Source organism: Podarcis raffonei, chromosome 10, assembly GCF_027172205.1.
Source record: "Podarcis raffonei isolate rPodRaf1 chromosome 10, rPodRaf1.pri, whole genome shotgun sequence".
Classification (NCBI taxonomy): domain Eukaryota; kingdom Metazoa; phylum Chordata; class Lepidosauria; order Squamata; family Lacertidae; genus Podarcis; species Podarcis raffonei.
The window spans coordinates 10,444,375-10,467,123 of record NC_070611.1 but is presented as its reverse complement, the minus strand read 5'-3'; the positions used below and the strand labels follow the sequence as shown (position 1 = coordinate 10,467,123).

General features: G+C 40.9%; 1 protein-coding gene across 4 annotated transcripts in view; it reads left to right on the top strand.

Annotated features, from left to right (window-relative positions):
• The window catches only part of LRRK2 (leucine rich repeat kinase 2), an 85,954-nt gene that overhangs the window by 43,002 nt on the left and 20,203 nt on the right, over positions 1–22,749 (top strand). For all 4 annotated transcript variants that reach the window (XM_053406114.1, XM_053406113.1, XM_053406112.1 and 1 more), the window contains 19 exons: positions 1,163–1,281; positions 2,397–2,466; positions 4,562–4,761; positions 4,880–5,130; positions 5,582–5,730; positions 6,872–6,965; positions 8,093–8,279; positions 9,402–9,583; positions 10,529–10,758; positions 11,980–12,107; positions 12,759–12,977; positions 14,321–14,522; positions 17,179–17,267; positions 17,386–17,573; positions 17,801–17,955; positions 20,102–20,248; positions 20,359–20,550; positions 21,836–21,982; positions 22,381–22,481. In XM_053406114.1, coding sequence (XP_053262089.1) covers positions 1,163–1,281; positions 2,397–2,466; positions 4,562–4,761; positions 4,880–5,130; positions 5,582–5,730; positions 6,872–6,965; positions 8,093–8,279; positions 9,402–9,583; positions 10,529–10,758; positions 11,980–12,107; positions 12,759–12,977; positions 14,321–14,522; positions 17,179–17,267; positions 17,386–17,573; positions 17,801–17,955; positions 20,102–20,248; positions 20,359–20,550; positions 21,836–21,982; positions 22,381–22,481 — 3,050 coding nt within the window. The remainder of the gene's footprint in view (positions 1–1,162; positions 1,282–2,396; positions 2,467–4,561; positions 4,762–4,879; positions 5,131–5,581; positions 5,731–6,871; positions 6,966–8,092; positions 8,280–9,401; positions 9,584–10,528; positions 10,759–11,979; positions 12,108–12,758; positions 12,978–14,320; positions 14,523–17,178; positions 17,268–17,385; positions 17,574–17,800; positions 17,956–20,101; positions 20,249–20,358; positions 20,551–21,835; positions 21,983–22,380; positions 22,482–22,749) is intronic.

The following is a 22,749-nucleotide window of genomic DNA, read 5'->3' as shown; positions in this document are numbered from 1 at the left end:
CCCCAGAATCGTCTGCGACTGAACTTAACTGTCAGGAGTCCTTTACCTTTACCTTTAAGGCTCCTAGTGCTACACCCTCCTTTCTTTGACCATGTTCTATGAACGCAGTCCCTTGTATTCGCTTTTATTTTTTATTTGTTGAAATAAAAATGAATTTAAAAGCACAAATAATTTCTGTGTATGCACACATATTCACACATGTACACCTGAGTTGAATGTGCAATGTAGAGGAGGGGGGGCGGAAGGTGGGTGAGAATTATGCTTCTGTAGAAAATAAAAAAGGAATGACTGTTCGGATGGAAAGATAAATGAACTGGACTTGTCCCTTGTGCACCTCTTTATTTTGTTTGACCTTATAATGCTGCTGCTGGCAGAACTGAATCCCACCAGAGAAAAGTTGCTAAAATATAAAGTCACATCCAAAGTTTAGTATTTGAAATGCTGACCACAAGTCAAATTGCCCTGCATGGAAAGGATGGTAGGAAAGGGAATCTAGAAAGTGACAGCAGCGTGGAAAATCATGAAGTTAAAGACTGTGTTAAAAGGAAGCTTTTTGAGAGACACTGAAGGATAGTAGATTCTATCCAATAAGAAAAAAACAGCGAGAGAAACCACTCTAATCAGGATGTAGTCAAAGAAAGGGCACGGGAAAAGAAGAAAAGGAAAACAGTACAGTTGTACCTTGGTTCTTGAACGTAATCTGTTCCAGGAGTCCGTTCAACTTCTGAAACATTTGAAAACCAAGGCACGGCTTCTGATTGGCTGCAGGAGCTTCCTGCACTCAAACAAAAGCTGCGTCGGACTTTCGGCTTCTAAAAAACATTCGAAAACTAGAACGTGTCTGGGTTTTCGGCGTTCGGGAGCCAAAATGTACAAGTACCAAGGCGTTTGAGAAGCAAGGTATGACTGTACAGAGAAGTAGTATCTGCTGTATGTGTAAATTAGTCTTCATAAATGTTAACATTTATTATTATTTATTATTATTTTATATCCTGCCCTTCCTCCCAAAGGAGCCCAGGGTGGCAAGTATCAGTTCCTGCTCCTGGTGTTGTGCTGGTGACATTTCTGGCATTTAGGCTTCTATTTGTTTGAATTCTTGGCTTCAGTTTATGTAGCCATTCTTGCAGTCTTGTTTAACGCCCTTTCACTCCCTTTGCCTCAGGGAGTGAAAACTCAATTATCGTGAAGAAGAAATCCAACTCCGTGGCTGTTGCAGACGTCCACAAAGACAGGGCCTTGCAGATGTGTTCTCAGACCCTGAAAAGGAATTCCAAGTCTGTGGTAAGAAAAATAATCAAATGGGTGTAAAGTCACATTACAGTGATGCCTCGCAAGACGAAAAACCCGCTAGACGAAAGGGTTTTCCGTTTTTGAGCTGCTTCGCAAGACGAATTTCCCTATGGGCTTGCTTCGCAAGACGAAAACGTCTTGCGATTTTTTTCGATTTCCCCCCCTTTTTCTAAGCCGCTAATAGCCTTTTAGCCGCTAAGCCGCTAATAGCCTTTTAGCCGCTAAGCCTTTAATAGCCGCTAAACCGCTAATAGCGCTAATCCACTAAGCCGTTAATAGGGTTGCTTCGCAAGACGAAAAAAGCGCTAGACGAAGAGACTCGCGGAACGGATTATTTTCGTCTTGCGAGGCACCACTGTAGATGGGTTTATGTTGTAAACCGCCCTGCAGTTTTTTGATGGTGGGCAGTATGTAAACTGAATGAATGAATGAATGAATGAATGAATAAAAGGTGTATCTTTAGGACCTCTTTAGCTTTTTGTCTCTTGACTCCTTGTCTGGGGAAAGGGCAGGATATAAACAAATATCATCATCTACATACATAGCAGAAAGAAATGCAATAACTATAGCATAACAGTGCATTGCAGTTGTGCAATTTGTATAAGAAATAGCTCCTGGACCACATATTCTTCTTAAAGCCCCTTTGTCCACAGTGCTAATCACATCAAACAATCTGCACTGATTTCTCATATGCTCATTAAGTGCACACGGGGCACTTTAGTATTCAACTAAAATAATTGTGGGAACACAAGGAACACCACTGGCGCAACAGGACTAACCTCTCTGTTCACCCACGTCCACCCCATGCCATTCCCAAATCCGCTCTAGAGGGTTGGAGGTGGTCAGTTAATGGGTTAATTCTCCACAAGTCAGCAGAGATTACTCATTTCCCGCAGTACACCTGCAGGTATCTTGTGATTCTCTTATCTGGCAAGTAACTTTGTATATAAAAGGGCTCAGGTTACAGCATACTGTGTGTTTCTGAAATGTAGGTTGCTTTGTTAATGCTGATACCGCAAGCAAAGCATAATAATTTGATCATCCACTCTTTTTAAATGCATCTAAATGTTCATAACTGCAACATTTAAGCTTTCGGTGTTTTCCAGGGACCTGGGTCACATCACGAACCATTTAAGAATCCAAGAAGAGGGCAAATGTCTTCTGAAGAATCGCACAGTAAGTGTATATCCACAGTAGGTTTTTAATTAAAGAAGTTCACATCATTCTGTATTCACTTAAATTCTACATACAGTTACCATTCTTCATAAGAATATGTGTGTAATTTAAACATCTAAGAAGTAGACTACATAGTACAAACTGGTATAGAATTGTGCAATTGGAGAAATAAAATGCCCACCTAATTAAATTTCTTGCTACATCAGTGGGTAAAGTCCCATCAACACATTCTATGCCCAAGTCTTCTACATGCCTAGAGAAAGTAGTTGTAAAGAACTATGCTTGTAAAGAACCGGGTCTCTGGCCTGAAGCAAAATTCCTTTTTCATGCAAAATAAAGCAATACAGCCAAGATCTTGAGCATATGTAAAAACATTTGTGCATTTCCTCATACCTTGAACAACAACATCATAGTATAGCTTGTACCTATTAAAGCTGCAAGAAAGAGCATAAGCATTGAATACGTGGAAGCTGTCAAGTTGTTTTTGGTCCGGCTAGCCTAGTGTTGTCTGCTCTGGCTGACAGAAACTGAGGTTTCTGGAGGTGATATTTCTAACTCTACTTCCTGAGATCCTTTAGGTGAAGATAGGAGCATTTGAACCTGGGACTGTCTAGCTGTAAAGCATGTACCTGGTTTATCTATAAAATATTTGTATACCAATTTGTCATTAAAAAAATCAAAGGGGTTTTGCAGCAGTAGAAACATAAAATCATACAGGAAAAACTATAAGAAAATTAAAATCAGACATCAGTTAACCATTCTTGATCGCCTGTCTAAGCCTGGTGCAATAGAAAAATTTTCAGCAAGCATTTAAAAGTTGGCACAGAAGGCCGTCTGAGCTATTTTATTTCTCCACACCCCCTGAAGATGGAGGGGAAAGTTTCCTTATTTATTTATTTAATTTAATTTTTAGTTTTTTTATTTGTTTTCCAAAAATGTCCGTTGCACAAAAAATACAGTGAAGCAAAAATTATATACACCTGGCTATCCTGAAGCTTACCATTCCAGAGCCTCACAAATAAAAACCATATTTCTATAACTTTATTTGACTGTTGTTTCTTACTCATTCTTCTGTAATGGTAATTTAAATAAGATAACTATTTTCCATATTCTGCTAAAGCTGTTTGGTAACACTGGGACGGTACTCTTTTTTCCAATTAGCTGCTATAGAAATCCTAGTAGTGATAAGAAGATTAATAACCATTTCCAAGTTAACGTAAATAATTAAGTCTTTTAAATATCCCAGTAATTATACCTTTGGATCTAGTGGTAATAAGTAACCAGTCATTTGCCTAATTAGACTTTGAATTGTAATCCAGGAAGTCTGAATTATAGGGCATTTCCAGAATGTATACAAAAGAATGTCCATTCTGCTTTACACCTCCAAAAACCACTCTACTGACAAATAAACCTTGCTTACTCAGTATGGTATTAAATGCCATTGGTACTGAATTTTAAGGAGATTTTCTCTGATCTCAAGCTGTGTAGTATCTTGCTTCACATCTGTTGAAATTCTCAGATATTTCTGCCTTAGGTTTCTTACCCTTTTCATCATAAAGGTACCTAATTTCCCCCCAAGTAGAATTCATCGTATTACAAATGTTCCAGCTGCGCAGTCATTGCAGCTTGCCAGATGTAGCAATTGGCCTTCTCCCCCTGAATACTGTAATGGGGTTCCCCTCCCCCAGAGCCAGGGGGTGCAGGGCACAAGGGGAGGAGCGGTTGGGAAAGCCCAGTTGCATGAAGGAATCCTTGCTCAGGCTTCTGCTTGATGAGCCATGTTAGGTGAATCCCGTTCAAAATATGTATTTTGCCTATGCTCATTATATTGACATTTTGGTAACACTATGGCAGAGAAATGTATCTCTGCAAATACAATTCCATATAAATCTATTTGTTTTCCTCTTTACTTCCATCCAAAATGGTAGATCCCGATGGTTTTGAGGCAGTTTCTCAACCATGTGGCAAACCAATCAGGAAGTTAAGTGTTCATAACTGCTGGTCAAAAAGAAATGTCATTTATACTGTAGCAAGCATTTCCTGATAAAGCTAATGTTTCTGCATTCATTCATTCATTCATTCATTTATAAAATAGACACCCCAAATCGATTGGACAGTTCCTCTTCGTCAATCCCTGACAGGGAATTTATTAAGTCACTTGATCTTTCATCAAATGAGCTGGAGAATATAGATAGCATCAGTCAAAGCTCTTGCTTAACTACTCATTTGGAACATCTTGAGAAGTTAGAGCTTCATCAAAATGCCCTTCCATGCATTTCTGAACAATTGTGTGAGGTGAGTCTAACACAGTGCTGGAATATATATTTATGTCATACTATCAATGTATTTACTGTATCATAAAGTAGTTTAAAGTGCCCACTAAAAAGATCCAATTCATCCTTCTTTCTTCCAGAGCTTGAAGTGTTTAACTTATCTGGATCTGCACAGTAACCGTTTTAAATCGTTTCCTCCATACCTGTGGAAAATGCCTCATATAGCACATCTTGATATCTCCCGCAATGAGATTGGTCCTTCCTTAATCTTGGATTCAAAGATTGTCTGTCCATCTCTAAAGCTACTGAATTTATCATACAATCAATTGTCATGCATTCCCGAATTTCTCTCCAATGTTGCACAAAACCTGGAGCACCTTATATTAGAAGGGTAAGAACAGGTCGTGGTGATTTTGATATATGGTTCTCAAGGGTTGTTGGCAGTAGTGAACTGAAAGATGAGGAAAGGACCTGTAGGTGCCTCCATATGATTCTGGATTACAACTTCCAGCATCTCTGACCACTGGAGGCCAACATTTACAGGGTCACCCCTGCCCTACACGAAAGTTCTGTGGCTGCGTATGTCCCAGTTCATCATTTTATGAAACCTTATTAACCCCTCCACCGCCACCCAGCCATACAGAAGGAGGAGTGGGAGCATGGGAGCCTGAGGTTTCCTTAGCTCATTCCTCCACATGACGTTAAACTGATTTTGCATGACATGCAAATGTGGCCAATGCGCTGTAGCCCAAAGTGTGGACTGCAGACCTCTAGCATCTTTCCATATGCATCTTTTTTGTGTATGCTACTTATAACTCTTATTTGGTTTTCTTTTTTCCTAGTAACAAGCTTTCAAGTGTGTGCTCACCGTTATGTTTGAAGGAACTGAAAGTGTTAAACATTAGTAAGAATGCTGTATCCTTCTTGGCTGAGAATTTTCTAAAAGACTGTTTGAAGCTGGAGACACTCAATGCTGGGATGAATTCACTCGGTGAGTGTATGAAGTGGCGCAATATTATGGCTGTGAGGCATGGGAGCAAGTGAAGTGGGGTGTGTAGGAGGAGAAGGAAAATGATGTAGTTAATATTTGTGCTATTGTTTTCTGTCTACTGCAGTGTATTTATAAGACTAATACTGTCATGAGTCACTTTTAGTGTATATAAGTCCTTGGTTTTTGTATTGTATGGTTTTTTTAAAGGTGTACGTCGCCTTGGATGCCTTTAGGCAGAGTGGTGACTGGGAAATACTATAAATTACATATAAAACCAACCTGAAAAATAGAAAGCTTTAGTAATTGCTATGCAACTCTAAAAGGCCTTACTTTCAAGTATTGCTCTTAAAAGGAGAAAGCCATGATTTTTGCAAATGTGTGAACAATAAGTGGGGGTTTTGTGCTCATACATCTGCACCTAAAAGAGAAATGTCTTGTTGGAAGTGGCCCTAATGTTGCCATATTATAAGATGGGAAATTGAGGTTGAGAGATGATGACCTGCACAAAGCCGCTTGTCAAATTCATGACTAAGGTGTGATTTTTAGTCCCATGCCATCTTTACATGTCTTTTCCAGGCTGATTAATTTTATAGTGCAAAACATCCATAGCTGCTGCTAATTTGTGCATGTGGAGGAGCGGAGACACGAATCCAGTTCCCCAGATTACGAGTCTTATCGCTCTTAACCACTACACCACACTGGAGACCAGCAAGCCTCCTTTTCCAGGAGCACCTTCTGTTCTGGAGTTATTTACTTTCCCCATGCACCCAAGGCTGTTTAAAAAGTTGCTAGAAAGGTTTAGTTATTTCTGTAGGAAATAGTTCATTTTGTATAAGGTGTTACAGGTATCTTTTGAGATTGCGTGTCACATCGTTTCCTGGCTATGCTGGCTGTGTGTGTGTGTGTGTGTGTGTGTCAGTGTCAGTGTCAGTGTCAGTGTCAGTGTCAGAGAGAGAGAAGGGGAAAGAGAACTTTTTAAAAAATCTGCCCTCCCCCTTTGTGCCTCTACAATGTTGGAGCACTCGGCCAACAATACTTTAGATTATTCCAGTTATATGATAACTGCCTTCCTATATTGTGTGTATTATTTAGCAATTTTACTAACTAGTAATGTAATTGCTTTTCTTTTTTCTGTTTTTAGAGGCCACACCTGATTTGCCGCCTAACATAACTACATTGAAATTATCTCAGAATAATTTTTCTAGTGTTCCAGAAGCAATTCTTCTTCTCCCACAGTAAGTTTCTACACTATTTCCCTTTCTGAATAATTGCATGCTCGTGTAGCCAGTGCAGAGATTTAAGGATCAGCAACATGTGTTGCTGCCCCACTAAAACAGCCCATCAGTGGCTTTCTGCACCAGCTGCAGAAACCAAACAGTCTTTGAAGTTAGCCCCACATAGAGCACATTGCAGTGCTCCAATTGTGAAGTTGCTACATCATGGGCTGCTGAAACCACACCATCCTGCTCAAGCCGTGGCTGTAGCTGGTGAAGCAGCCATGCTGGGCAAAGGCACTTCTCAAGACTGAATCCACCTGGCACTCAAGTAACAGGGTGGAACTGAGGAGTGTCCCCAAGCTACACTCCTGTTCCTTCAACAGAAGCGCAATTCCATCCAGAACAGGCAGTTTCCCTAAATTCTAGACCTCAGAACCATGCACCCACAGCATCTCCCATCTTTTCAGGATTCAGGCTCACTTTATTGTCCCCATCACTGCCTCCAGACAGCACCTGCGCAGTCTCGATCCTGATTCAGATGGAATGGAGAGACAAAGCGGGGGGGGGGGGTCATCAGCATATTGGTTACACTGTGCTCCAAAACCTGAAATAAAGTCTTTCAGAGGTTTCATATAGCTATTAACTAGCATTGCTTCCTTAGGGGCAAAGCCCTTTTGGGAGAATGTAAGGTGGTCTGCCAAGTCAAACTCTGTCCCACGATCATCCTGGTTCTGCTTATGCATAGACTTTGGAAATCCAACTGTTTGTATTCAAAAGACTTAACATGTATGTTGCTTCAAAACTGCATTTTCTGTCTCTTGAAGCTGAATGTCCAGCAACTCTGTCATAGTTTGGCTATATTAAGTCTTTCATAGACTCTCCTATGACTTTCTTAGATTAAGAATGTCCAAGGATCAAAGCAGTCCTAGTCCATCTATCTGATCAAGACCACAATGAGTGTTCTAACAGATGCCACTGAGGCCTTATTAGTATAGAAACAGAGATAAATAGGCATCCATTGGCTTAATCTTCAACACAATGGGTAAAATAAATATGCCTGTTCCAGGATAATTTTTTAAAAAATGTATAGTTCTTTGAAATAATCCTCTCATAACAAGTTTGCATATTCCTCATTTTCTTTTTAGTCTGAGATCAGTGGATTTAAGCAACAATAAAATCACAACTCTGCCTGGGCCACTTCATTGGAAAACGTCTAATTTAAGGGAGTTGCTGTTTAATCATAATCAAATAAGCACCCTGGATCTGAATACAAAAGCTTTCTTGTGGTCTCGGCTCGAAAAGCTTCACCTCTCCCACAACAACTTAAAAGAGGTAAGCTATGAGCTTCACTATTAATAGGGTGGTTGCTCTTAAGAATGATATTCTTACTTCACCACAGCACAGTTCTATAATAAAAACCCAAAAGACTGTTTGCTAGGGACAAGGTTTTTCCTATGATTTCTTGTCGTTGTTGCTTTATTTTCAAAATTACTCTTTCAACACCAATTTCTTTGGATGCCTGAGTAGCAAGGTGACCTTATCACTAAACAACTGTGTAGGGTAGCACTTCTGCTACAGAAGCCAATGGGAAAGATTGTGCTGTGGAGGAACCACAAGAAGACAAAGGAAGAGCCACAAACTTGATACTATAAGTATGCAAGGAAGGCTGAGGCAACAGGCAAAAGACTCCCCAAAAACAGTTTAAAGAGGATCAGGCTGTATTTCATTATGCCAACAGCTGTGTGTGATGGATGGACAGTGGCGCACTAATAAGACCCAGTGAAGTAGTTGTCCTGGAAGGGGTCAGTTTACTGGCCTAGTTATGAGAAAAGAGTTATAGAAAGCTCTGCTTAAGCTTAGCAAGCCAGTGAACACAGTCAGTTTGGTGAGACTCTTAAGAGGAGGGAAGGAGAAGGACATCTGCTCAAAGATCCTCAAATGGTGAGGAGTGCAACTTTGATTAATCATTTGTTCCTTTTCAGAACCCTGTGTGTGTGTGTGTGTGTGTGTGTGTGTGTAGATTCATATTTCTTTGGTCCATAAATATTTTCAGAGGGATCACTAAGAATGAGTCACTAGGTCCAGGATCTGTAGGGTGATGTCTGAGCAGAAACAGAACACCATTTTTAAATAGCTCTCCAAGGGTATTAGCATGCCTAAAATCAGTTTTGCAAAGGAGTAATATAGCATTTCTATAGAAGGATGCATTGCTACTGGAGAAAAATGATTTATTCTAAATTAATCATTTGTTCCAAATTGCAAGCTATCCACTGTAGATAAAATATGTTGTCTATGTTGCAGATATTGTAGAATAGTAAATGAAACAAGGGATTTGCTATATTAATTATTATTTGTTCATTTTAGCTGTTGACATGCTTGATCTTGCACAGATAAATTACTCTATCCCTCCCCCCAAGAAGGATTTTTGTTAATATGCTTCCTCTCTTTCTCTAGATTCCTCCTCAAATTGGGTTCCTTGAAAACTTAACATCTTTCGATGTAAGTTACAATCCAGAATTAAGAAGCTTTCCTGATGAAATGGGAAAGTTATCCAGAATATGGGATCTTCCCTTGGAAGGGTTAAATCTTAACTTTGACTTCAAGTATGTGGGATGGAAAGCCAGGGACATTATAAGGTTAGTTATCTCAACATTCTTATGGGTGGGTGTGTATTGACTGTTTAAAAGCAAAACAAAACAAAACAATACCAACAGTATACCTATCAATTCAATTTAATTTATATGTTTAAAAAATGGACAAATTGTTCAAAACAGGAGGCTGAAGTGGCAAATCTACAAGAATAAATTTGCCTGCTTTTTTGTTAATGTTTTAGAATTTGCTGGTATCAACAGGATCTGTCTTAACAGGTAAAACTGCTAAGCTGCAAAACAAATCTGTATGCAATTGGACCTTGAAAAAAATAAGGACAAATTTTTACATAAGTAAAACTTTGTGGGATCATGGGCAGTGACCACTGATGGTCACTGGCTTTAAATAAATAACTGAACTGAGCTGAAATGTAATGTAATGTAATTAGTCTTAACTAATAGTTAATTGAAACAAGCCATATAATCACAGAATTGTAGAGTTGGGACCCTGAGTGTCATCTACTTCAACCCTCCGGGGCAATGCAGGAATCTCAACTAGATCATACATGACAGATGGCCATCCAACCTCTGCTTAAAAACCTCCAAGCAAGGAGAGTCCACAACTTCCCGAGGGAGACCATACCACTATCAAGCAGCTTTTACTGTCAGAAAGTCGTTCCTGATGTTTAGTCAGAATCTCCTTTCTTGTAACTTGAATCCATCAGTTTGAAGTTGGCTTTTTTCAACTAACTATAGGTAAGATTAGCCACAGGTTGTCCACATTCAAACAAAACACTACTGTAGTTGGTCTGAAATGAAAACTTGGTCACAACCTCCTGCTGTTCTGATGGGGAGTGTCTCCTTCTCATAGCAATAAGCTGTACATAATGCTAACATTAATGTTTTGCAATGTATAACTTGTTCTGCATGGTTCATATGAAGGGGTTTTTTTTAATTACAATTTTCTTACGAAGGTTCCCTCCCTTACTCAAGGTTTCTTCAACAGCGTTTAAAGAAAGCTGTCCCTTATAACCGGATGAAGCTCATGATAGTTGGAAATACAGGCAGCGGTAAAACTACACTGTTACAACAATTAATGAAATGCAAGCGACAAGACATGGAAATTCCCAATGCGACAGTTGGCATTGATGTGATTGACTGGAGGGTTACAGTGAAGAGTAAAACAAAGAAAGAACTTGAATTAAGTGTCTGGGATTTTGGAGGTATCTTGTCGTATTTACATTTAACATCAAACTTGGCTTATGCACGTGGGGAGATGGAATCACAGCTACTTCCTTATCAGTTGTGCCCCCATTACATGTTTTTTTAAGGTCCAGTTGTGTAGTCTTAAATGGCATAGTTGTTGTTTCCTATATTTTATGTAGGTTAATAACTGCATGGCCTTAGTCTATTTGGTTCAGACCTATGCACAAGGCAGCCTATGAGACTGAATGGACCTGGCCAGTGGCTGGTGTAAGTCTCAGTATAAATGTGTGTTATGAACTTCCAGCCTTGTCCAAATCCAGCTTGCAATGATTCATCAAAACAATCTTAGGTTACATAGTAAATATTGGGTGGCTCATAACATTTTAGCAGTGTGAAAATACAAGTGGTCATTGAACGTTTGTAATGAAAGTGTGTTGTCAGCCTTGATAGGTAAGGTGTTCGGTCTGGTTTAGTAGTCATAGAAATAGACATAATTGATAGGTTTCAAAGACTTAAGCATGCAGACGCAAGAGAACTCTGTGCACAACCTGCAGCCCGCTTATTTATTTATTCAATTTATATACCACCCTTCATTCAAGGATCACAGGGTGGTTTACAGTATAAAAACACAAAAAACATAGCACAATGAAAAACAAAAAATACCTCCCCCACCCCTGGACACACACACATAGTTTAAAAGGCCTTAGATTGTTTACAAATCTGAGAGAAAAGGAAAGTTTTCACCTAACACCTAATGAAGGCACCAGACAAACCTCCCTGGGGAGAGCACTCCACAAACAGGAAGCAACTGGCAAAAAAGCCCGTTCTGGGGTTGCCACCCTCTGGACCTTTCCCTTTAGTTAATTTTGTTGCAAAACATATAATATCCTTCCAATATTAAAAGCAGTGGAAATTGTTGCAGAGAAGAAAGAAACTGGAACTCTTCTCTGGATCCTGTCAGGCATAAAATTTCTTCCAAATTTCAGGATTCTTGGGAGTGTGGTTACCTAATTTGGACTCTCCTGATGTGTTTGTGGGGAGCTTTTCAGAACAAGGTGCCTCTCAAGCTGTGCAATGTTATTTTTTTCTTAGCCTAAAAAGATTTGAACTCTGGGGTTTTTCTGTAAGAACTGGAGGTTGTGCAGATTACAGCATAGGAATGTTATTGTGGTTTTCTGTGACCTAGAGGAGAGAGAAAAAGCAAGCGCATAACACAAAAAAATGATGTTATTATTTAGGCCAGGAGGAATTCTACAGTGCTCACCCCCACTTTATGACCCAGAGAGCTCTGTACCTTACTGTTTATGACCTTAGCAAAGGAGAGGCTGAAGTGGATGCTATGAAGCCGTGGCTGTTTAATATCAAGGTAACTTTATCATACTGGAGCTACCCCCAGTAAGGTGGGTCCGAAGGTTGTTGAAAACACATTTGTGTGCTGAGGCTTTTCCTGACAGTGTTATTGGCCTGTCTTAGATACTGTTGTTTTTTCTTCATATTTTCTTTAGAGTTTATTAAATTATAAATTTAATAGATACAGTAACAATAACATTATTTGTGCTGTACTCATAAAATGTTATGTAAGATCATAGATGGACAAGTTTTCTATATTCATTTTTCAAGTCTGCATATAACATTACATAGTGTCCCAGTTTGCACGTAATGCTAAGCCAAACCATGATTTAGCTCAAACAATCAAGATTCCAGACCAAAGTCCATGGTTGTGCAGTGCTCTTCTCCTAATCTACCTGAGGCTAAGCCTGGGTTTGGTTTAGCATTATGTCCAATCCTGGGCTCATAGTTTGTCTCGGTTCAGAGAAATCATAAACCATAAACCTAGAACAAACCTTGAAGTGGTGCATTGACTGTTGAATATCCAAACTATATGTGATGCACTTTATGGGAAATTTACTCCAAGGTGTAGGGGCAATGACTGACTCAGCAAAACCATCCTAAAAGCTGTATATTATGTACTGGATGAGAATCTTAATTAAGCACTGTGATTATATGTTCTTTGCAGGCCCGAGCTTCATCTTCACCTGTGATTCTCATTGGTACTCATTTAGACATCTCTAATGACAAACAGCGTAGAGCTTGTGTCAACAAAATTACCAAGGAACTGATGAATCAGAGGGGATTTCCAGCAATCCGAGATTACCATTTTGTGAATGCTACTGAAGAGTCCGATGCTATGATGAAACTTAGAAAAACTATAATAAAGGAGAGTCTGAATTTCAAAGTAAGCCATGCCATTCATATAGATACACGTTCACATGCAGGAAAGTTTACTGTAGCACTTTGTTCTTTAAGGCTTGCAAAGTTGAATCAAAGCTTATGGTGCCATTAATCGGAACTACTACACAATCTGCAGTATGGTATCTCCTTAATGAGCCAGTGTGGTGTAGTGGTTAAGAGCGGTAGACTCGTAATCTGGTGAACCAGGTTCGCTTCCCGGCTCCTCCACATGCAGCTGTTGTGGGGGAGGAAGGGAAATAAGATTGTTAGCCGCTTTGAGACTCCTTAGGGTAGCGATAAAGCGAATATCAGATCCAAACTCTTCTAATGTGCAAAAAACATTTTACCAATCCTTATATCATAACCTTACAACAAAAAGCAGTTCATAAGTTATTCTCATTGCATAGACAGTGACTGTAAAGGCTTCAGAGAAATTGTAAATAATGCAAAGTATCCCAGTAAAGCCACCGTTGGGCTCCTTTGTAGGAAGGTGTGGGATATAAATCTAATCATCAGGAGACGGGAGAAGAGATTTGGAACTAGAAGTCAAGTATTATGCACAGTGTCATGTGAATTGTCAGTCGAGAGCAATAGAAATAAGTCAGATGGATTTATACATTTCTATGTCTTAAAACACACTCTCTTGTTTTCTCTTAAGATTTGTTGTGGTTGTTTTTGCTTGCCTTTTCCCCAGAGTGGGACTCTAGGTGGCTTGCACAAATTATCATGAAAAAATACAAAGGTAAAAAGATAAAAAAAGACAATAGTTTAAAAGTAATCAAATTCTAATAGAATTAAAACAATATGAAAACAAATCTATTAAAATACTGGTAATAAAAATAGCACGGCACTTTTAAAAGCCCTCTCCTTAAAAACTGTCAGTTCCAAATGGCCTGTTGGAATAAAACTGACTTCACCTGCTAGCAGAAGGACAAGGAGTTTTGGCAGTGTAATAATAGAAGAAGGTCTCATTCCTCCACTGTCTTAGCACACTGCTTTGACTGAGCCAGCACTGCTGAGGTCAGTAGCATTGGGAAAACCACCCCCTGCTCTGACAGAGTACAAGAGCAGGGGGTGAAGAACTTCCCATCTTCTTCCACCACAGCAGCTGCCCAGGCTACTGAATGGGCAGAGTGGAGGCTGGCCGACCAGGATTTGGAGTTCCATTTCCCATGACTTCATGGTTGTGACGGGGTCCAGTTTGGCCTAGAAATGGGCTCAAACTTAACCAAGCTGTCCCCCAACTCTTGGGATAAATCATTTAGTTTTCCAAACCTGAGTAGGGAGGTTTGACCCATCACTAAAGAATTCATAAAAAGGTCTAGACAAAGCATGTTTGTTCTACAGATCGGAGACCAGCCCGTTGTTGGACAGCTAATCCCAGACAGCTACCTGGAACTTCAGAAGAGAATTTTAGAGGAATGCAAAAATGTTCCAGCTGAATTTCCTGTGATTGACCACAAGCGGTTGTTAGAATTGGTGCAAGAAAACCAGTTGCAGTTGGATGAAAATGAACTCCCACATGCTGTTCACTTTCTGAATGAATCAGGTAACATGCATCATCAAAATATGTTGTTCTTAGCTTTTGCGTCCTTTCCGCCCTCCCTCCCCCTCCATTTTTTCTTACAGCTGGATTCCTATAGACTCATACCCTTAACTAGGACAGGGACAACCCTGAGGAAGGTATTTGTAGGAAGAATAGATAGGCAAGAAAAAAGGTAAAGATGCCACCCATCACTTCTCCTCTGCAAATGCCTCTCCTTGCATTTTAGCAAGTAGAAATGGGTTTAGGAAATGTGTTTGCTGCAACAATGCATATTTCTGCCTTTGCTCTAGCATAGTTTTGGTGCATGAGACTATTTTCAAGAGAATTTTTAAATGATGGGAAGCCCCTTGCTTACCTTGGAAATGTGCAGTACTGCCCCAAGATTTTAAACAATCTATCCATGTCTGAAAATGTACTACAGTGGAACCTCAGGTTATGTACGAACACTTCGGGTAACGAGCTCCACTAACCCGGAAGTAGGTGCTCCAGGTAGCGAACTTTGACCCAGGATGCGAGCGGAAGTCATGCACAGTGGCAGCAGGAGGCCCCATTAGCGAAAGCACACCTCAGATTAAGAACAGTTTCAGGTTAAGAACGGGCCTCCAGAACGAATTAAGTTCGTAACCGGAGGTACCACTGTATGTACCTTTCTGTTTGTTTATTTCTGCTAAGAATAGCACACTTCTAGGTATAAAAGTTTTGCTATTGATCTCAGGTAGAATATCTTCATTCTCCTCTAAAATAAATAGACAACTGCTGAGATTCGTATTGTTGCATTAGTGAAAATTGCTTTGCAAAAAAGGGCATATTGGGAGAAATTTGCACTAAAATGCTGGTGAATCTTATTGAAGATCTTTTGAAGAAAATAAAATCACAAGCTGATGTGGAAATGTGAAGAAGTGAACATAAGATTGGAAAAAATAGAAAACAAAACTGACAGATTTCCCCATCCCTAATCCAAATGCACTGTTCCATCAAAATTGTCCTCTTCCTTTAAGATTCAGTGGAGTCTTGCTCTTGGCTATTTTGGGTACAACCTACCACAAGAACCAAGCAGTGCTAATATCTACAAGTACAATACAGTGGTACCTCGCAAGACGAAATTAATTCGTTCCGCGAGTCTTTTCTTCTTGCGAGTTTTTTGTCTTGCGAAGCACGGTTTTCCATAGGAATGCATTGAAAATCAATTAATGTGTTCCTATGGAAACCGCTTGCCGGGCTGGCGGTGCGGAGAAGGGCTTTTCTCCCCACCGCAAGCCTTCAGGACAGGTCCGGGAACAGAGGGGAAGGCGCGCTGTGCTTCTCCTCTGTTCCCAGAGCTTGCGGAGCTTGCGGTGAGGAGAAGGGCTTTCCTCCCCACCGCCAACATTCAGAACAGCATTCTGAATGTTGGCGGTGGGAAGGAAAACCCTCCTCCCACCGCAAGTCTTCAGGACAGGTCCGGAAACAGAGGGGAAGGCGTGCAGCGCTTCTCCTCTGTTCCCGGGGCTTGCGGTGGGAGGAGGGTTTTTCCTCCCCACCGCCAACATTAAGAACAGCATTCTGAATGTTGGCGGTGGGAAGGAAAACCCTCCTCCCACTGCAAGTTATCAGGACAGGTCCGGAAACAGAGGGGAAGGCGTGCAGCGCTTCTCCTCTGTTCCCGGGGCTTGCAGTGGGAGGAGGGTTTTTCCTCCCCACCACCAACATTCAGAACAGCATTCTGAATGTTGGCGGTGGGAAGGAAAACCCTCCTCCCACCGCAAGTCTTCAGGACAGGTCCGGAAACAGAGGGGAAGGCGTGCAGCGCTTCTCCTCTGTTCCCGGGGCTTGCGGTGGGAGGAGGGTTTTTCCTCCCCACCGCCAACATTCAGAACAGCATTCTGAATGTTGGCGGTGGGAAGGAAAACCCTCCTCCCACTGCAAGTCTTCAGGACAGGTCCGGGAACAGAGGGGAAGGCGCGTTGCGCTTCTCCTGTGTCCCCGGACCTGTTCTGAAGGCTGGCGGTCCACCGCCAGCCTTCAGAACAGCCAACCGAAGGCTGGCGCGGGGAGAAGGGCTCTCCGCCCCACCGCCAGCCTTCAGAACAGCCAACTGAAGCCTGGCGGGGGGAGGAGGTCTCTCCGCCCCACCGCCAGCCTTCGGAACAGCCTTCCGAAGGCTGGCGGCGGGAGGGGGTCTCTCCGCCCCACCGCCAGCCTTCGGAGCAGCCTTCCGAAGGCTGGCGGTGGGAGGGGGTCTCTCCGCCCCACCGCCAGCCTTCGGAGCAGCCTTCCGAAGGCTGGCGGTGGGAGGGGGTCTCTCCGCCCCACCGCCAGCCTTCGGAGCAGCCTTCCGAAGCCTGGCGGGGGGAGGAGGTCTCTCCGCCCCACCGCCAGCCTTCGGAGCAGCCTTCCGAAGGCTGGCGGGGGGAGAAGGTCTCTCCGCCCCACCGCCAGCCTTCGGAGGAGGTCCGAGGACAGTAGGGAAGACGCGCTGCGCTTCCCCGCTGTCCCCGGAGATTTCCCTATGGGCTTTCGTCTTGCGAAGGAAGCCCATAGGGAAATTCGTCTGGCAAAGCACCTCGAAAAACGGAAAACTCTTTCTTCTTGAGAGTTTTCCGTCTTGCGAGGCATTCGTCTTGCGAGGTACCACTGTATGTGTTGATTAAAATATTAATTTGTTCTACTCTTCACCCAGGTGTTTTGCTCCATTTTCAAGATCCAGCACTTCAGCTAAGCGACTTGTATTTTGTGGACCCTAAATGGCTATGTAAAATCATGGCACAGGTGAGTTTTCAGATGTTTTCTTTTTTTGTGACCAACTGAGTTCACATCAACCTCTTGCCTTCCTGCTTCAGGCCCCACTTTCCCCCCCAAGAACTTGAGTTTTGTTTCTTTTCCCTAGATCTTGACAGTGAAGGTTGAAGGCTTTCCTAAGTACCCAAAGGGAATCATAAAGCGTACTGATGTAGAGAACTTCCTGCTAAAGAAAAGCAAATTTCCTAAGGTTTACATGTGTAAATACTTCAGGCTTCTGGAGAAGTTCCAGATAGCACTGCCACTAGGAGAAGATCAGCTCCTTGTTCCAAGCAGGTAAACAAAAGGCTTGAAAGCAGGTGCTGTGTTAAGGAAATGTAGTGTTAGAAGTTCATGACTTATTTTATCTTTGGTCTTTTTAGACTTGCCCACTAATCAGACCTATGAAGAACACCTGAGAAAGAGACTCATTACACATTCTGGCTACTTCTAACTCCTGCTGTCAGTCTATAGAAAAAAAATAAAATCAGAAATATTAAGAGCAACTTTACTTTTTCTTCCAGCTTGTCAGATAATAGGCCTGTGATAGAGTTACCACACTGTGAAAACTCTGAAATTATCATAAGGCTGTATGAAATGCCCTATTTTCCCATGGGATTCTGGTCCAGGCTAATCAACAGGTTGCTTGAAGTGTCGCCGTTTATTCTTTCAGGAAGAGGTACATAAATTTTCACATGGCTCCATTATTGCTCTCCTTGGCTAAAACATGATTAAACATAGGGAGTTTTGGGTGGGAGAGGGGACAGTATCCCAATTGAATGTTGAAAGTAACTCAGAACTCTTAATATTGAAATTGCTGGCTTCTTTTTTCCTTTAAAAAAAAATCTGTTGGGGTTTTTATATTTTCTGCTTGATTTCTAATATTTTTACATGGCATTAGTAAGGGGAAGTGACCATAGCCCCTAGGATCTCTATTTATTTATTTTTTAAAAAAATATTTTTATTAAACAATTTTTATATTCATACAAACAAAACATACATAAACAAACAGAAAACAAAAAAAAAAAAACAAGAAACAAGTACCCTTTCATGTCCTAATTTCTTAAACCTTTCTTCTTCGACTTCCTCGTGCCCCCCGTTTCTGTATTCCAAATTCTAATCAATTGTTCAGCAAATCTTCCCTTATTTTGCTATAAATTTAAGCTATTCATCCTTATTCTCCTTGTCTTAACCATTACTAATAGTAACCATTTACTTTAGTCCAACATCATTCTAACTGTCATTAATTTTGTAATATTTCTTTAAATAGTCCTTAAACTTTTTCCATTCTTCTTCCGCCGTTTCTTTTCCCTGGTTTCGGATTCTGCTCGTCATTTCTGCCAAGCCCATGTAGTCCATCACCTTCATCTGCCATTCTTCCAGTGTGGGTAGATCCTGTGTCTTCCAGTACTTTGCAATGAGTATTCTAGCTGCTGTTGTAGCGTACATAAAGAAAGTTATATCTGTCTTTAGCACCCCCTGGCCGACAATACCCAAGAGAAAGGCCTCTGGTTTCTTGGGGAAAGTATATTTAAATACCTTTTTCAGTTCATTATAGATCATTTCCCAGAATGCCTTAATCTTCTGGCACGTCCACCAGAGGTGAAAGAATGTACCTTCCTTTTCCTTACATTTCCAACATTTATTGTCAGGCAAATGGTAAATCTTTGCAAGCTTGACTGGGGTTATGTACCACCTATAGATCATTTTCATAATATTCTCTCTTAAGGCATTACATGCCGTAAATTTCATCCCGGTGGTCCACAACTTTTCCCAGTCAGCGAACAAAATATTATGACCAATGTCCTGAGCCCATTTAATCATAGTTGATTTAACCGTTTCATCTTGTGTATTCCATTTCAGCAGCAAGTTGTACATTTTTGACAAATTCTTAGTACTGGATTCTAACAGTTCAGTCTCTAATTTTGATTTTTCCACCTGAAAGCCAATTTTACTGTCCAATTTGAACACTTCATTTATTTGATGATAATGCAACCAATCTCTCACCTTCCCTTTTAATTTTTCAAAACTCTGCAATCTCAATTTGTCCCCTTCCTAGGATCTCTATTTAACAGAAATGCCTCTGTTGCTGGAAAATTGCTGCCAAGTCAGGAATAAACAATAAGGAATTAAATGGTAGTCTGATCCAGTATAAATCAGTATTCTGAACTGGTATAAATCAGATTCCTGATACAGTAGTATGTTATTTTAAAAATTACAAATTGGGGTGGGCACGGGGGAGGAAAGGTTGAAATAAATAATGGAGCTACTTCTTTTGCTTACTACTGTATTTTTTGCTCTATAAGACGCACCAGACCATAAGACGCACCTAGTTTTTGGAGGAGGAAAACAAGAAAAAAAATATTCTGAATCCCAGAAGCCAGAACAGCAAGAGAGATAGCTGCGCAGCGAAAGCAGCGAGCCCTCTTGCTGTTCTGGCTTCTGGGATAGCTGCGCAGCCTGCATTCGCTCCATAAGACGCACACACATTTCCCCTTATTTTTTAGGAGGGGAAAAGTGAATCTTAAAGAGCAAAAAATGCTGTAATTTTTAATGTATTATAGTTGAACCCTAGCCTTTGCTGAATCAGTATTTCATTATTTCAGTTTATCTTTCTCAACTGATTCATGACATGTTATACATGTTCTGAGGCCATACTAACATGCAAATATGCAGTTACTTACGTGTTTATGCTTTGCACTTTCATGCAGTGATATAAAATCATGGCAATATATAGGTAAGAGGTGGTGTGCTTTGTCAAATAACCTGTGTAGACTTACAGCAGGAAAATAGTCTTGCAAAGCCATTTTTTTCTTTCTCTGCAGAACGAGCTCTTCGTCCTAACAGGATGTACTGGAGGCAAGGCATATATCTGAACTGGTCGCCTGAAGCCTATTGCCTGGTGGAATCGGCAGTTTTTGAAAACAACCCAAACAGTTTCCTCAAAATTACTGTGCCTTCCTGCAGAAAAGGTTAAACTTACATCAGAATGAATATTTTGAGGAGGAGAATGATGTTGGGTTTGCTCTTTGTAGCTGTAGCACACCACGGTCCGAATAACATTTTCTTGACTCTCATCCAGGTTGCATCCTCTTGGGGCAAGTTGTTGATCACATTGATTCTCTTATGGAAGAATGGTTTCCGGGCTTGCTAGAAGTGGATGTTTGTGGTGAAGGAGAAACACTCTTGAAAAAATGGGCTTTGTATAGCTTTGAGGATGGTGAGGAGCACCAGCAAATATTACTTGATGACCTTCTGAAAAAAGCAGAAGAAGGTATCTAGTGCTTTAACAAAGCCATCCTAAAATACCTTTTCAGTGTGCAAATAAATGTATATCTGTTCTCATCAATATACTTGTATTTTTATCACAGATAGCCTAATTCACAGGTAGGGGACCTTCAGCCTGGGGGCGTGATTTAAGACCACCAAGGATCCCAATTTGGTCATGAGACTGTTTTCCCCAAGTCCCACCAAGATGTCCCACACCTGACATCGTTTGATATCAGGCATGGAGCTTACGCAGCCATGACTGCAAAAGAACTATTGTGAACATAACAGTGCACTCCCAATTGTTCGCCAAATACAAGGCCCACTGCGATCGGTTCCACTCAGGAGTCTCCCAAGTGCAGCCAATCCGTCAGTGGCACAACTTGGTTTTTGTACTGAATTTAAATTCAGCACTGAATGCAAACACCGCTGAGATCAGCTGCACTCAGGAGCTCCTAGGATCAACTTCATCCTGGATGGTAAACTCCAAACAGCTTCTGTTAACTGCCAGTACAAATATAATACGTACTGCAGCTCTGGATATCATTAGATTTATCACTTCTGTGGTTTCTGTATGCTTCTATTCGGCTCCCAGTACAATGATGCATTACACAAATGTATATATCTACAGCTATAAGCCAAGATTTTGCACCTTCCAGAATAACAGAAGTTTCACAGTGGTGATAAGCTGTTTGAATTGATCTTTCAAGTTACAGAAACCGTCTGGCCAGAGGACCTTTAACAACAGATCAGTGTTTTTGTTTTGTGCTTCACAACAAATGATGCCATTTAACCTCTTTAAATATATAGCATTTATTATTCAAAGGTACATAGAATTTTATATGTATCCTAATACATATATGCATGGAATACATGCATATTTGCAGGGGCCAGGTCTTGAGCACAGTGAGGAGTTGCAGAACCAGGCCCTTGCTGTATTTGTTTTGGGGGAGTCAGGTGCAGCCTGGCAGGTGTGGCCAGATCAGGAGATGCATTTTCCCCTGGCTCTTTGCCACAGCAACGTTGTTTATTCCCAGCTGTTGCCAGTTCCTACTTTTGCTCCTGATCCTGCTTTATTTCCTGATCCAGTTCCTGATCCTACTTCAGCATTCCTAGCCTTGCTCCAGTTCCTTCTCCTTCTCCAGTTTCTGTCCTCCATTGAACTGCTACCATTGTTACCATCTATAGCCTGGTCCCGGCGTGTCGGGTCTGGACTGCTGCTGCCAATGACCCGGACTGTGACAATCTCTTTGTTCAATCTTTTGTATTTTTGTTTCTCTTTATTCATATAGGTGACCTCTTGGTGAATCCAGATCAGCCAAAATGCACTATTGCAATTGCCCGAATTGCTCCAGACCTGATACTGGCCGATTTACCTAGAAATATAATGTTGAAAAATGAGGAACTAGTATTTTGCCAAACACCAGAATTTCTTCTAGGTAACTATTATTGTTGCTATAGCTATGAGACTGCCAGCTTGTATAATTTTACAAATCAGTATACATTCCTTGAATCAAGAGGGGCATACTTATATGAGAGAGGGGCTATTGGCACTGAACACCCTGATTACCCTAGTACATAACATTTTAACATTTATCCATTTTATTCTGAGTTGAATAAAATAGATTAACTGTGCAAATTGATTGATAAATTATATGAGGCCTAATTTAACTTGTTCATTGACCAGTTCTTGAGAAGTATAGGGAGCACCTATATTGTAGAACATACAAAAAGGAATTCTTTGTACTATATATTTTAAAGAACGGGCCCTGGCAAATTCGGGATGGATTACAGTCTATATATTTTTAACATTGTGTTCTGTTTTCTTCCGTGAAAGGTGATGGTGGATTTGGATCTGTATACCGTGCTTCTTACAGTGGAAATGAGGCAGCTGTAAAGATTTTTAATAAGCACACATCTCTTAGACTTCTAAGACAAGTAAGTCTTTGAAGAGCTTGTTTGGGGAAGCACCCATTCTGAAGGTTTCAGCAGCTTAAAAGAAGAAAAACTCACTTTCTAAATATTTGAACCACTTTTTGAATGCTTTGAGGGACTGGGTGAACAATTTAAATCCAGATAAGACAGTAGTACTGCTAGTTGGGGAAACTGGTTATCCCCAGGTTTTTGTATCCCACGGTTATTTTTGTGTTTTTGTATTTTTTATGTTTATATTTTAACTGCTTGGCCACCTTGGATTTCCTCTGTA